The sequence below is a fragment of the Semicossyphus pulcher genome, unplaced genomic scaffold (genome assembly GCF_022749685.1).
Source record: "Semicossyphus pulcher isolate SPU_LCO1_2020_fin unplaced genomic scaffold, fSemPul1.0.p SCAF_25, whole genome shotgun sequence".
Taxonomy (NCBI): domain Eukaryota; kingdom Metazoa; phylum Chordata; class Actinopteri; order Labriformes; family Labridae; genus Semicossyphus; species Semicossyphus pulcher.
The window spans coordinates 4781356-4797765 of NW_027211699.1; the positions used below are offsets into that span (position 1 = coordinate 4781356).

The window sequence follows — 16410 nt, forward strand, 5'->3', positions numbered from 1 at the left end:
TTAAACATACAAACATACATAATGGGTTTGCACTCCATCCTGTTAATCATCAAGCTGAATCCAGAAGCCAAGGATCCATTTAAAGGGATAGTACAGATGGGCTTGATTGAGGTGCTTATCGGCATCCTGACTCGTGCGATATAATTATAGGTGCCAAATATCGATTTTCAAACAAATGACTCTCTTAATAGATTTCCCTTCGATTTTGACTCATCGCGTCATTACGTCATGACTCCTCATGGTGGCGCCTATGACATGACTGAGGGTAACGTGAACGGAAATTAATTGGCTGAAGACGCAGTATCATTCTATGATGGTCTTGCAATATATCAATTATCGCAGAACCGCTGTACCGTGATATTATCGTTATCGTGGGCCACGTATCGTATCGTGAGTTACCCTGCGATTCCCACCCCTAGTGCCAAGGGAAAGCGCTGTCTGATCAAAAACAACAAATACAGCGTACACTTAAACTGAAATATTTGTTTATACTGTGTGTATGACTCTTTTAGGTGGCTAAAGCACGTGGTATTCGTGACCCCGTCGTGGCGGTGCTTCTCCTAAGAGGGGCTGCGCTGACTGTTATCTGTGGCTCAGTGGTAGAGTCGGTCGTCTTTCAATCGGAAGGTCGGAGGTTCGATCCCCAGCTCCCTCAGGCTACATGTCGAAGTGTCCTTGGGCAAGACAATAAACCCCAAATTGCTCCCGGTGGTGGCATAGCCAACGGGTATGAATGTGATATCTGATTGACAGTTGGGCACTTACTTTACGTAGCAGCCTCTGCCATCAGTGTATGAATGTGTGCGTGAATGGGTGAATGTGATATGAAGTGTAAAAGCAGCTTTGAGTGGTCGCAAAGACTAGAAAAGCGCTATATAAGTACAGTCCATTGACCATTTAAAAACGAACTATCCCTTTAAAGACCTGAGACACTGGTGGAAGAAATCAGACTTTTTACTTAATAAAGAAGCATTAATACAATGTTAAGATACGTCATCACTGCATTCAAAATCTAACTTTAAGAAAAGTACTTCATCAAGCGCAATGTGGTTTCATTATAAAGCAGCACAGTTCTTAAAAATAACCTTAAGTTGTCGTTAAGAACTGAGCTTGAGCTGAACGTTTGTTGGCAACAACAAAGAACACCGGCGTGAAAAGAGAGGCACCGTTTTGTCTCAATGTTTAAGACTTAGCGCTTTTATTTCAAAGTGAATGTAAGTATTTACAGGACATGTCAGAAAGTCAGTTGGCACTGACATTTGACATTTCCGGTTTAAAATCAATATCAGTCATTTTGTTATTTAGCTTTGATGAAATGAAGTCCTCTCTGGTTTTCTGCGGGGGTTTTTTAACGTTTCCTGTCAGAAGCTTAATGTGCTGTTATCACTTCTTATATACGTCTGCAACCTTCGGTTATTTTATTATCTGTTTCATCTTATTTGGCCTTTAAAATAGTTAAAAATGCACTTTGCAATTACTTTAAGTCTGAGATGACGTCTTTAAGTTGCTTATTTTGTTTGCAAAGTTTTCTGTCACATAAGACAAAAGCAGCAGATCACATGAGAAGCTGGAGCCGTGTGATGTGTTCAAAGTAGCTGCTAATAAATTGTTCTTTTGAAAAGCTGATTTTCAAGCAGCAGCAGCAGAGCGAGATTCAAACGCGCTCTTATCATATTTGCGGTCGCTCTATAACCTGTTGTTGCCGCTGCTATCATCACAATCTGTATTTGTCACTCATACACAGTGTCTGTGCATGTGTGTGTGTGAGAGCTATTTTTAGCCCTCCTGTTCGTCTTGCCTGTCAGTTGAGCTGACACTGATCAGGGCGGAGACGACAGGCTCGCTATGCGTCAAAGCGCTTTTGCGTGTTTCTGCACTGCTGATCGTTACAGACCTGAAAAGTGCGGCCGTGTTCCGCTTTCCATCTCGTTTAGATCCTCATCTCACAGCTGCTCTTTCACCTTTCATGTGTGTGTTTTCCTACAAATCTGTGCCCAGGGAGAAAAAACCCGGCATAAACATAAACATAGGAAACTCTGTTAATAAGGAGTCATTGGTTTATACAGTAACATAAATATGAGGTTACATTTTACATTACATTGTAGTTAATGTAGATGGAGCTCTAATGCAGAGACAATGAGTCAGGAGCGACAATGTGGGTGTGAAGACACGAGCGCAGCGTCCCTCTGTACATGTATCACCACTGAAGCTACTCAGAGGTTAAATACGTGCTGCTTCAACCACTCTGCGACAGAACAATAACTCACGCTGCTCTTGTTAAGCTTGAAGTTAACTTATATAATAATCAATAGTACTGTAGCAGGAGCTACAATGAATACATGTCTAAAACAAGTTGATTAAATTGTGGCTAATAGTTGTTTCTTCTTCTCTCCACAGTGTGTTGTTTCGTGGTTCACAAACGCTGCCATGAGTTCGTCACCTTCTCCTGTCCGGGCGCTGATAAAGGACCGGATTCAGATGTGAGTACAGACACGTTCATCATTTCAAACAGGCTGCGTTTGAAGAAGAGCAAGAGATTATGTTATATACTTGTAATCCAAAGAATGACCAAGCACAAAGAGAGAGCCCACCCAAACCTCAACAAGTGGAACCAAGATCAAGTGCAGCCTGATATATTTAGAAAACTATGAAAGTAGGTCTCAATTAAAGCAGAAAAGAATCCATCAAGCTAAAGAAGAAGTGCAAGTTAAAGTAAATGTTGTACTTAATTTAGCTGGAAAAAACTGTGGCTTGCTATTTTTGGGTGGGGAGAGAGGGGCTGCCCCAAGCAGACAAGTTAAAGCGTCTGTGGGTCGTCTTCATCAGTGAGGGTAAACTGGATGGTGAGATTGACGGTTGGTGCAGCGTCAGCAGCATTGTGGGTATTTTCCCGGACCGCCACGGTGAAGAAGGAGTGGTGTTACACGTATCAACTTTTACATCCACATCAACAAGCAACATGGTGAGACACAGGGCAACAGACCTGTGGGCAACAAGGCTCTCTGTACTCCTCCGTTCCAGTCACAAATAGGGTGTTACCATAGCAACCCATAGTACGACCGCAATTTAAGCTAGCTCAAACGATCTGCTCACTGACAAATTCCACGACAATAAACCATCTCAAATGTGCACTGTCCAACTCCACCGCACTAGGATGAAAATGTTTCACACATGACCGAAAATCTGGGCTGTGATTGGAGCATTTATGATGTTATTCTGTGTGTTGACCACAAGAGGTCGCTGCTGATCTGGCATTTCCAGATCAGAGGAGGTTGACCTTTGTCAATATAAAAGTGTACACTCAACACTGACTGTTGATGTTGATGTAAAAGTTGATACGTGTATCACCACCTTAAGGTGGACCGCTCAATTTCGAGCTACATTCCAACCCTGTCCTGTGGTCATGAGCTTTAAGGTGGCCGCACACTGCCCAGACGAACGCCGACCAGCTCCAACCAACAGCAACTGTTGGGTCAGTGTGCGCCGGCAGTCTGTGTTTGTTGGACGGAGTTGACACGTCCAGCCAGGTTTGGAGGGGTCGTGGAAAGTCTGTCCAATGTACACCCAACAAACCACAACATTCGGTTGCGGATACAAGCGGCTGAAGTGAGTTTGGGAGTAGAGCTGCTACTCCAGTTGAGGTGGTGTAGTACGTGTATGTGTACATTGATCGAGCTTATTTCACTGGTTGATGATCAATTAAAACTAAGATAAATGTACATGATAAAAACAGCTGATCTGTGGTGACCTGTCGACACAGAGTGCAGGAGAATGGGTTGCTTGGCAACAGAAGTGGACCTAGTTGAGTTGGAGCAAAAAGTAATCTGTTACTTTTTCTACTATTTTCTGCTTGTTGTATAAAAGTGATATCACACCTGAGGTTGTGATGTACATCATGACCTCTCTTAATTAATCCTCTTTACACATTCTCTTCACCGTCTCATCTGCTATAACTTAAAGTGGCACTTCACTCGTCCGCTCTAACAAGGAGCTGAGATGTAGTGTCTGTCTTTCTTTAAATGCCCATTCTCTCATCCGTTCTATTAAGACGACAGCATTAGTCGCCATACTTCTCCTGAGAGCTCTCTCAGGATTGCCGACTCCTGCTCTCACAAACCCTCCGGGGTCTTTAAGTTCCTCGTCCGTGTCCTTAACTCCCTCTGGAGTGCCCTTTGTCAGACTGAGAAGTACACTTAGTGAGCCGCCTCCAGAGGAAACGCTGGTGTCGTCTCTGCTTGGCTTCTTCTGTATTATCTTCTCCTGTCAGGGCCATAATTTACCCGAGCCGGCTACCTCGATATGCGAAAGATTCTCTTATACACCTGTTTGATTCTTCCTTCAATATCTACATGTTCTTATTAAGTATTGATGGAGCTGAGATTTAGGATGGAGCGTATTTTTAGTTCATTACAACCTGATATGTATCCCCATTTGTCTGCTAATACGCCCAACAAAGGCTGGGGTAACTGTCAGTCATTTTTAATTTTGCCAATCCTCTGTCAATCAAAAACTAGTTCCACCATCAGGCCAACAAGTCATCAATCCTTTTTAAAATCAGTGCTTGAAAGTATTTTAACCACAGAGAAACACAAGCACATGAAAGTAATGGCTGTCAGAGAGGCAGAAAGCTGCTGGTGGACTGTTACAATTCACTTTGTTGAGTATTTATTTGTCTTTTTGGGCGAGAAAGTGACAAATTGGATTCCAAATTAGTGGCCAACTTCTTGAAAGGCGCCGCTTTGATTGTTTAGCAGACACCATTGATTTATGCTCCATTCTTATCAACCGACGCAACAAAGCCTGTTTTCTTCACCAACACTATCAACTCTTTCACAATCAACATCTACAACACAAAGACATGGCAAATCGTAGCTGTGGTGACTTCTTTATTGCTTTGGCACAAAATGCATTCACACACCAGGTCGTTCAAATTGTATTAATTTTACCGTAAGGGGGATTTGTTCCTCAAAGAGCCTTTCCCACCAAATCTAACCACTCCAACAAATGGTCCGCGGCCGTGAGTAGTTCTGGCTGAATAAATTGTATTTAGATTAAGTGTTTCTTGCTAAGATTTCAAGTGTCATTCAGGCCTAATAAACATAACGAATACATTTCCAGTCGTGGTTCAGATTCAGTGTCAAACATTTGAAATGATTCGAGCAACAATTCAGTTTATTTGGAAAGCTGTGAGAGGCTTGTGCAGCCTACTGAGATATGCAGTAGGGGTGGGAGTCGCAGGGTAATTCACGATACGATACGTGCTCCACGACAGCGATTCTGCAATGATTGATATATTGCAAGACAATCATATCACGATATCTGATTAAAGAATACAAATGCCCCTAAAAAGGTGCAGAATTAATGTATCATTCACTGCAATTAGGTGTCAATTTCACAGATTTTGACACAAATTGAGACAAAGGATGATGCGTGACTCAAATTGGTAGGGCGGCCTATTTAGAGCGATGTATGTTTCTTCTATCCAAATAAAGATATTCGGCGCCAATGATACAATAATTGTGTCACACAAGTCGGGACGACGATATAAGTCTTTGTCTTTTCTGCATCTCTTCATGTAGCCTGTGCAAAGTTCGCATAATGCTACGGACTGAAACATTCATGGGAGATATGCCGAGTTAAAAAATACCTGGATTTCTTTTTGCATCAGTCATTTAAAGCTCCTGTGAGGAGCTTTTCTCTGGTTATGAAACAGACAGAAATGAATTCTGATGACTCTTTATGAGCTACAAAAGCAAACCAGACCATCAGCGACACGATTGATTATTTTTATATAGTTATTTTTAATGCCTGAAACCGCTGGTGGGGGGGTAGGTGTCAGGCGAAGAGATTAACTGCACGCTGCATTTGTTTACATTTTCCAGGGCAAATATTTAAAGTGAGTGAGATTTTTTTGTTAAAAACCACCACTTAAGCGTGTACAGGACAAAATCAGGTAGAGGTACAGCTTTGTCTACAGGGGGCACCAAAATCAACACACACCCAAAGTTCCTCACAGCAGCTTTAAATCCTTCTCCTTGGCTAACCTGTTTCATTACTCACCTGAAGCATCTTTCCTCTCCTCTCTCTATTAACTCCCCCCCTCCTTTTGTGGCGCTTACGTTTCTATATTTGGCGCACGCTGAACTCCCTGAATCTTTCTCCACCATCCCTCCCTGTTTTTTCATCCAGCTCTACATCCTCTATTTAAATGCCACTCCACTCAGGGGGCCCCTGCTCTTAATTACGGGGCCTCGCCATCCCCACCTTGTCATTTCTTTAATGAGTTCACAGCCTTCGGACCTCGTTGCTGCGCAGTGGGGACGTCGGGAATCTCTGCTCCAACGAGCTGAGAGACAATACATGTGGAAGTTTTGTAATGTAGACAGATGAAGACAAAAGGACTTCTGGAGAGTTTTTGTCATGGAACATTATGGAGGAGATTTTCTAATAATGGTGTCACATCTCACCCACGCACACCTGCACAGAAATGTCTGTTTGAACCCCGAGAACAATTCACTTACAGCGCTTACAAGCAGCTATATTTCAGTTATATTTCAGCCTGATCCAGCTGCATATTTATGCGTCCTCGACAGTTTTATCTGTCAAATAGTTAATTACAACAATGAATGGTAACGATGAGTCACACTGTTTAAAATTCAGCTTTGCCATGTGGCCAAAAGGAAAATAAACCCACGTTTTTCTCCTTCTGTTGTGTGCTTTCTCTCCGGATCATGGAAATCTTCCTTTTATCTCTAAGAGAATATACGGCTGTGATTATACAAATTATAAAAGAGGAAGATTCTTCATGAATAAAACATTTTCACTCCACTGAATTTAAAAATGTCAGGAGTAATGCTAAGCTAATACATTTAAATGGTAAATCAGCTGCACTCACATTCACCCTTTCACACACTGATGGCAAAGGCTGCTAGGCTAATCTCCAAGCAAGATCTACGCACACTACGGTCAGGAATCAAACCGCCAACCTTCTGATTGAGAGACGACCGACTCCACAGCCGCCCCAGTTCTGGAGGCAGAAGTTAGTAAGGAGCTAAAAGGATCAACAGAATTAAATACATTTTGGAGCACTCGAGGGGCTGCACGGTGGTGCAGTGGTCAGCGCTGTCGCCTCACAGCTAGAAAGTTCCTGGTTTGAATCCAGAGTTTGCATATTCTCCTCCTGCATGCGTGGGTTCCCTTCAGTTACTCCAGCTTCCTCCCACAGTCCAAACACATGCTCGTTTGGTTCATTGGTGACTCTGAAATTCCCTGTAGGTGTGAATGTGAGCGTGAATGGTTGTCTGTCTCTGTGTGTCCTGTGATTGATCGATCAGTCCAGATCTCGACCTCAGTGACAGCTGGGATAGTCTCCGCCCCCTGTGACCCTGAACAGGATATAGATAATGGATGGATGGAAAAGCACTCGTTGTGTAGCCAATAGTCCACATATGCAAATCTATAAGCACAATCAGTATGTATGCATGAGCTATTGTTGCTTTTCCAGGAGTCAAATTTGCTCCAAAATTTAATTAATTCTTTCTTGGACCAAGTCTCATGTAAATCAGGCTGGTGGAGAAATATCGTACGTTCATTGGAAGATAAAATGAAACATGCTGCCAGGTGGATTTTGTTACTTTTGGAGAGATATAAGCCACCTCACTTACTCTTCTCTGTGCAGTGAGTTGTCCATCTTTCAGAGGGAAATGCTACAACACCTGATTTAATTTTCTTCCTGTTCACAAGCACGCACATGCGCTCACAGAGTACTTTTCGATCGTTCTCATACACATTTCTGCACATCCAGATATGCAAATCTGTGAGCCAAATGTGCTTTGAATTTGGATGGAAATTTGTTTTGTTTTTCTTTATTGCAGGACAAAAGAGAAAACGATTAGACAACAAGACAGGACACAGAAAAGAGTATTGCAATGAGTACAGGCCAGTTAATAGCAATCTTTCAAACAACACAAGGCTACTGAGTGTCTGTTGTGTGGGTATCATGTGTGTGTGGGTGTTCTGAGTGGATCTCTTGAGGTGAAGTCTAGGGGGCAGATGGATGGGTGGGAAGGGAATGGGGGGGGAATTCATTAAATAAATAAATGATAAATAAATAAAAATAAGACAAAAAATACAACAAAAAATGAAAGACATTTTATAATCATTATAATAATCATAATTTTAACAATAATTACACTAATAACAATATAGAATACAATATGATTGCTAATGTTAAAGATATTGCTCAAAATGATCATGAGAATGATAATGATAATGATAATGATAATGATAATGTTCTGCTCCGAAATTTTAAAGGCTTCTTCGTTGAATCATGTCACAACTTTCCACCACGTTTCATGAAAATCGGACGTGTATTTTGTCTGCAGTCTTGACGACATACTGACAATATAACATTCTTGGCAGACGTATGGAAAGAAAAGTTTGTACCATTTTTTTTTTAACCTTTATTTAACCCGGAAGTCCTTTGAGATCAAATCTCTTTTTCGAGGGAGACCGGGCCAAGACAGCATACCAGTTACAGTTCCAATAAAGATAAAACAATAACAATCATCAAATACACAAGGAAAAGACTAAGACCAGCTCAAATGAAGTAGTTACATTTTTCAGAAACATGGATTTTTAACATGGCTTTACATTGTTCCAAGGGGACTAGATTTTCCAGGCAGCAAAGTAGGAGAAAGGTTTTTTTCCTAGCTCTGTACAAACCCTTGGAACCTTTTTAAATTGTGTTGTTGCAGCTTCTTAACATTTTTTTTTTCAATCTTATTTGCCCTCTAGCATAGTAACGTGTAAAAAGGAAAAACAAACGGTGTGCTGGGAAGTTTGGATTTGACGGTTTTATTTCTGACTGTCTATAGGCCAACTAACAGATTAATTGAGACAATAACAGGCCGCTGAGACAGTGATTAAAATGTGATGCAGGCCTATGTCAGAGTTATAACAGGATTCATCTCCATCAGAATAAAAGGACTCCTCCGGCCTCGGCCAATCCCGAGCCTTTCTCTGCGTCCTTGAAGCTCCAAGTGCTGAGTGAGTTCTCTGTGAGTCACCAACATGAGGGGAACATCTCAGCCGGAGATGTTGTTGAAGGACAGCAGATAGATGCTGCATCAGAGGAATATTTCATATTATCTGCCACAATCAGCCCATCACTCCCATCTTCCCTCCCTCCCTCTCTCTCTCCTCCTCTCTGTCAGCTATGTATGTTTAAAAGAAGAAGTCAATTATAGATCTGGGTTAATAGAATGGGTTCCCTGTGGGAGAGGTCGAGGGATGAGAGCGTCTAATGAAACCTACATTTCAAGCCCACAGTCCGCTGATGGTATAGAACTCAAAGTGTGTGTACAGTGTGTGAGAGAGAGGCTGAGACGTAAGGATATATGCACATTGACAGGACTGCTACAAACCAGCGTTGTATTCCCGAGATAACGAGAAGAATAAGTTGAGATCTCAAGAGAACTGAAAATAAGTTGCCACGGAAAGGCCAGCTTTGTTATCTCATGATAATGAGGTGAATAATTCAAGATTTTGAGAAAACAACCGGACTAACTCGTTATCACAGGAAAACAAGCTTTGTTGTCTCGAGATAATGAGATAAATAAGTCGAGATCTCGAGAGGACAACCGAAAATAACTCGTTATCACAGGAAAACAAAGCTTTGTTGTCTCGAGATAATGACATAAATAAGTCGAGATCTCAAGAAAACAACTGAAAAGAACTCGTTATCACAGGAAAACAAAGCTTTGTTATCTCAAAATAATGAGATAAATAAGTCAAGATCTCGAGAGGACAACCGAAGATAACTTACAGCTTTATCTCATGATAATGAGATTAATTAATCCATTATAATGGGAATATCAGCTTTGTTATCTCAAGGCGATAACGACATAAATAAGTCGATATCTAGAGAAAACAACCTAAAATGACTTGTTATCACGGAAAAACCAGCTTTGGTATCTCATGATAATGAGGTGAATAATTCAAGATTTTGAGAAAACAACCGGACTAACTCGTTATCACAGGAAAACAAAGCTTTGTTATCTCGAGATAATGAGATAAATAAGTCAAGATCTCGAGAGGACAACCGAAAAAAACTCACAGCTTTATCTCATGATAATGAGATTAATTAATCCATTATCATGGGAAAATCAGCTTTGTTATCTCAAGATAACGACATAAATAAATCTATCTAGAGAAAACAACCTAAAATGACTTGTTATCACGGAAAAACCAGCTTTGGTATCTCATGATAGTGAGGTGAATAATTCAAGATTTTGACGAGAGATCTTAACTTATTTATGTCGTTATCTTGAGATAGAAATGCTGGTTTTCCCATTAAAACTAATTAATGAATCTCATTATCTCGAGATAGCAAAGCTTGTTTTCCTGTGATAATGAGTCATTCCGGCTGTTTTCTTGAATTATTCACCTCATTATCATGAGATAACAAAGCTGGTTTTTCCGTGACAGCTTATTTTCAGTTCTCTTGAGATCTCAACTTATTCTTCTCCTTATCTCGGGACAGCAACGCTGGTTTGTAGCGGTGCTGTCAGTGTGTATATATCCTTACGTCTCAGCCTCTCTCACAACTGAACAGCCGGAATAACTCATTATCACAGGAAAACAAGCTTTGTTATCTCTAGATAATGAGATTAATTAATTTGTTATAATGGGAAAACCAGCTTTATCTTGAGATAACGAGATAAATTAAGTTAAGTAATTAATAAATAAGTTAATAACTCGAGAAAACAACTGAAAATTACTCGTTAACAAGGAAAAACTGAGTAAATAAAATACATGGATGCATGTCGGCTCAGGGCTTCCGTAGAAAGTGTCATTTTTCATGTAACATAATTATGAGTAAAACTTGCATATCCAGATACAATAATGTATTTAACAGTTCGTGCAACCAGATGGTGTAACAACATACTGAGGGAGCCTTAGAGAGGAGGAGGGCTGACAAAGTGATGGAGATTAGCATATGGAGGGAGGACGGAGGAGAGGAGTCACAGTCAGGGTGTGAGAATTCATTCATTCACTCCTCTCTGAACTCGTGATGATGTTAGTCCTCTTTTTCCAGTTGTGATTGTTCTTCTTCCCAAGAAATCCTTTCAACAGTCTCTCACAGAGAAACACTTCAACATTCCCAGAGGAAGAATTACAAGCCTGCGGGGGAAAACACACAATGCATTAGTTTTATTGATCAGGACAGAAGAGGCAGCTTCTGTGATATCACGTGAAGCTTTCTTCTTCTTGTAGCCGTTCGTATTGTTGAATCACAGCGGGAGAAAATACTTGTTTGTTCAGTTTATTTTCATGTGACAATACACTTTTTGATAAACTTCACACGGCAAAATGGAAAACCTTTTTTTTTCTGCATCAGTTATGTTGTCTGCAGATGTGTTTTTTGAGCTAAGGTAGTTCCTCACACAGTAAGCAAACTAAACACACACTGTACCACACAAGTAGTTGTTTTCAAAAGGCTATATTTTCTAATAATTTAGGTACAATTATAAATCATTTGTTCTGTGTGAAAGTGTGAAAAAAAGTCCAGACCTATCTACGCAAAACAAAAATACAGACATAAAAAAACCCAACTGTGCTGATTGTTTCACTAAAGTATAAAGTATAAAACGTGGACAATCAGAGCTGGATATTCCAAAAGTTAAGAGACTTATGAATTACCCTCATGGGCAGAAACTTGAGTCTTCTGAGAGAGCAACATCTGAGGCTCGAGACATCATACAGTGTCCTCCACAGGCTCTCCATCCAGATTCAGAATACCAAAGTTCAACAGGATGAGAAATTCTTTTATCACTCAGGCAAGTGCACCAGCTGGGCGTAAAAAAATCTGTCTTATCTCTTACATCCGACTTTACTCTGAGTGCAGCAAGCCGAACTGACACCTGTCGTCGCTGCGCCCGGCCCCTTGATGCACTTCCACATGAGCACTCGAAAAGCGGTGACTGTCACCAAGCAACGCACGTCTCCACTCGCTAACTTCTCTCATCAAGTGATCGCCAGAAGATCTGGATAACAAAACAAGTAAAGTGTAGCGTAATGAGGAAACATGATTAATCAAGCATGCCGTTGTCCGATGTACATTTATCATGTCTCCCTCTGTGTGTTCCGAAAGGCCCTACACTGGCACAAAATCTGAGCTCAGCACCTGCAGGGCGGGGACAGCGCCGCGTTTCTGTCCTTTTATTTATCCTCTAAAACAACAAGACGCGCTGCAACTGTGTTTGTCTTTAAGGTTTTGTGACTGTTAGCTACTTTTGTTCTACTGTGGATTTAAGTCTGACTTTCTAAACTTCCACCTGCTCCATCCTAGGCGTAAAAGATTCACCCGGCAGCAACAGTCCGTCGTAACTTTCAGCTCTAAGTCGGACATTAGGTGACGATCAGGCGTACGCCCAGCTGGTGCCCTAAGCTCCAGTAGATTAAGCATTTTCCTGTTCACTTCTGGGAACTATTTGTGGTTTTTCGTATTGTTTTACATACTCTTGACACATGGGAGGTTTCGAATCTGACAGACGATGTAAAAGGACGTGTGGGGCGCTGGTGCAGCTCTGTCGGAAGAGCAGCTGTCCCATGTACAGAGGCTGCAGGCTCGACTCCCCCCACTCTCTCCTGCTAATATTTCCTTCAGCTGTCCTGTAAATGATCTAAAAAAAAAAAAGAATACGTCAAATTAGAATGACTTATCCATCTTAAAAAGATCTGGATAATTGAACACCTCTTGTGTTACAGACCCTCCGCCCCAGGTGAATGTCTAAAGAATAAGTGAGACACTTACACAGTGAAGTATGTGATGTCTGCTCCATAATAGACATCAGACAGTCAGTGGGCTTTAACTTGAGAAGAGTGAGCGGACTGAAGAGAAAATCAATAAAGAAAAAAAAGTACTTTTTATGTCAGTAATCCAGGACTCTCTGTGTTTATCTCCTGTCAACCTGCCTGTCACACGACATCATGAATGACATGACAGGATATGTGTTTTATTTATGTGTGTCTCAGTGTGTGGGGGGGTTGACTGATGATGTTGGCAGGGGAAATAATGGACATCACCATATTAAACCAAAACAAAAGAGAAATCAGAGAGAGAGAGAAGCACAATGACATAAAAGCAGTCAAAACACTGCGTGTTCGCTCTGACTAATGGGTAGTCACTGTGCTGGCATTGTGTGCTGATGTTATGAGCGGACCAAGTAAACAACATACGCCATGCAATACACTCATTAGTCCAGGAGCACCACGCTGCACCATCTGCGTGTAACTAGTGGGGTCTCCGAGGAGAACAAAGTGAAACAAAAGGATGTTAGTGTTTGGGAAAGTTTGGCAACATGTAGGCAGGGAGAAGAACGAGTCAAGTGTACCCAACTGTAGTGTGAAACAACAGACACATCTTTTAGGTAAATAAAGTCTGTTCATGTGCGACCTGAAAAACATCACATGGAATTATCCGGAAGGTAATTTGGGCAACCGTACCTTGCCTGGTCTGTGTCTTTATTTATCATGCCTTGTTAATGCTTTAAGTTTTTTTTGATAGCATTTTATTCGTCTTCATCTGTGACTGTGTTTTTATTAGCCATGCTAGCATCATAGCTCTATGCTCTATTTACCAGACAACCACCGACCGACATTTTAAATACTCCAATATTTGACCAACTATGACTAAATATCTAATGTCTAATACCATTACCCTTTAGCCACGGCTGAACTTTCTGCTAAGTGCAAATAAGCTAATATTAGTATGCTAACACGCTAGGCTAAGATGGTGAACACTTACCAACTGTACTTTTGATGCCAGCATTTGACCAGTTAGCCTGCACAATAATACACTTTTATTTCCATTTATAAGACTTTTATTTGAATAAAGGAAGGTGGCCTGCTAAACATCAGCATGTTAGCATTGTCATTAGCCCTTTTTTTTCATTGCTAATCCACCTCACCTCAACATTCTGCCTCCATGAGTTTGACATAGAGGACGAGGCGGAAATAATCCTTCCTTTAACTGGAAGTGTAAAAGGGGCTATTAAGAGGCCTGTTAGCATGCTGATGTTAGCATGTAGCTCAAAACACCACAATTCCAAAGTATTGCCTCCCAGAGTTGCTAGCAAGGCTGTGGGCTTAAGAGCTTACTGCATTGCTTTAGCTTTCAGTGTTTGCTAGTTAATGAATCACACCACCTTCTCACTTTTCGACAATCATACATGACACCCCAGGGCCACACAGAGATAAATCGGAAGGGTCTGATGATCTCAAAACACCTCCTTCTTAAAAAGTTCCTTTGACTTTAGTCCTTATGTGAAAATATTTGTACTGGTTCCGATGTGAATCTGTTTATTTTAAAATCAAGTTTTCTGTCTTTTAATTCTCAGGCACAAATCCACTTTCTATTTTCTTGTTTCTAGACACAGAACCTCATGCAGGTACTGTGTTCAGGGTTGTGGGGGGCTGGAGCCTATGCCAGGTGTCATCAGGTGAGAGGCGGGGTAAACCCTGGACTGATCGCCTGTCAGGGCAGGACAACCTTTCACGCTCACACCTACAGGCAACTTTAGAGTCACCAGTGAACCTAACGAGCATGTCTTTGGACTGTGGGAGGAAGAAGGAGTACCTGGAGGGAACCCACGCATACACAGGGAGAACATGCAAACTCCACATAGAAAGGCTCCCTGTGTCTGATTCGAACCAGGAACCTTCTAGCAGTGAGGCAGTAGCGCTAACCAGTCCGTCCTATCTTCAGCCAGTTTCCCCACTGAGGCCAAAATCTTTTAACAGCAGGCTCACAGGTACCCATATCAAGCCCATAAAGAACATTTACCCTCTCCGTTAAAGGGATTTCAATGATGTAACATGTAAAACTGACCGATGTATTGGCAACACAGTGTTTCTTATACACTCTCATATTTCACTAATGAGCCATCAGAAGCTTATAAAGAAAGACGAGGCTTGAATTTTCACTATTTTCTTTCCTCCTTTTTAGTTCTCTGATCAGTCTCAAGGTGCATGTATTCATTAGTGTTCGTAAAAAAAAACCTGGCACCCTCCATCATCAGCCCTCGTACCAATCCCAGTCTGCTGTTGCTCATCACTGCAGCCTCAGCAGCACAATGTTCCCTTGTTTTTTCAGAGGAACAAAAAAAACAAGCAGAAGTTCGTCTTGTCCTTGAGAAGAATCGGCAGAGAAACAAACACACGCAGATGCACCAAACGAATGCAAAACACAGAAACCCACACACATGGCAACAGCACAACCACTCAGACACACACTTCTGAAGACACCTTGGGGAAGCTGGGGATAATTCAAGCAGCGGCAGGCTAAATTAAACTGTATTTTCCAGGACAGGTACAAAGAAAAAAAGAAGAAATCAATCAGCAGTTTTTTCTGGCTCACTTCGGCGAATCACATCATTTGTAAATCCATATTTAATACCGCAGCTACATGTTTGGTAACTTTCTCGGATCCCTGGCAGAAGTATTTGAACTCCTACATTGAAGTACACCAGCTCCCTCTCGAGCGGCGGATTGGATGTTCTGCTCGTCCGTGGGTTCACGTGGCAACGTTTTTGTGTGTGTGAATAAGCGCTCCCTAAGTGGCCATCAGTTCCATCCATGGATTGAAGGTGTGTGTGTGGACCACTGAAACTGCAGTGCTGGCGTGCAGGTGTGTGTGCTCGCTGAGGCATGGTTGCAGGTGTCACACACACACATGAAGGAGCTCACACATGAGACAGAAATAGCCTGTTTCTGACCTTGTTACGCCTTCGTGGCAGATGTTCATAAAAGAGGAACTGGTGCTTGTGTTTTGCTTACGTAATCCAAATATGATTAAAATTCGGATATTTTCTTGGTTGTCTGTAGCACATATCTGGGGAATATTTACAGTAAGCAGGAAAGGAGGCCTTGACTTGTGACCTTGAACTTTAAGATCAATCAACAAGGCTACATAACATAGTGTGTGTGTGGGAGTTTGTTTGTGTGTGGTAGATTGATTTGAACTCTTGCCTACCTTCAGCACTGTATCTGTTCCTGTTTAAATTCAATGGGGCTTCAGCAGGCTTCATGCAAGGGTGACTGCATGCAGAGCTCTCTTTCCTTAACTGACGTGAACAAAGACATTCAGATGAACCCTATCTTGATCAGATTACAATGCACATGCCAATGTAAAGACACAAGTTAAGGCATACAGCTGAATAATACATACTTAATTGTCTGCATACAGAACGTGCAAAGAGTTGGATAGTGGAGAATAAAAGGGAGAGGTAAAGAGGTAGAAATGGTGATGAAAGTAATAACGCCCAGAACATGGAAGAGCATGGAAACTAATTATTGTTGAATAATTGAATAATTTTATTGAAACTCTGTAGTTGTTATACCCCGACA

The 16410-nt window shown here is 41.5% G+C and overlaps 1 protein-coding gene across 2 annotated transcripts in view; it reads left to right on the plus strand.

Annotated features, from left to right (window-relative positions):
* LOC138604128 (protein kinase C beta type-like) overlaps positions 1-16410 on the plus strand; it is a 110549-nt gene that overhangs the window by 31847 nt on the left and 62292 nt on the right. For both annotated transcript variants that reach the window (XM_069675983.1, XM_069675982.1), the window contains exon 3: positions 2398-2480. In XM_069675983.1, coding sequence (XP_069532084.1) covers positions 2398-2480 — 83 coding nt within the window. The remainder of the gene's footprint in view (positions 1-2397; positions 2481-16410) is intronic.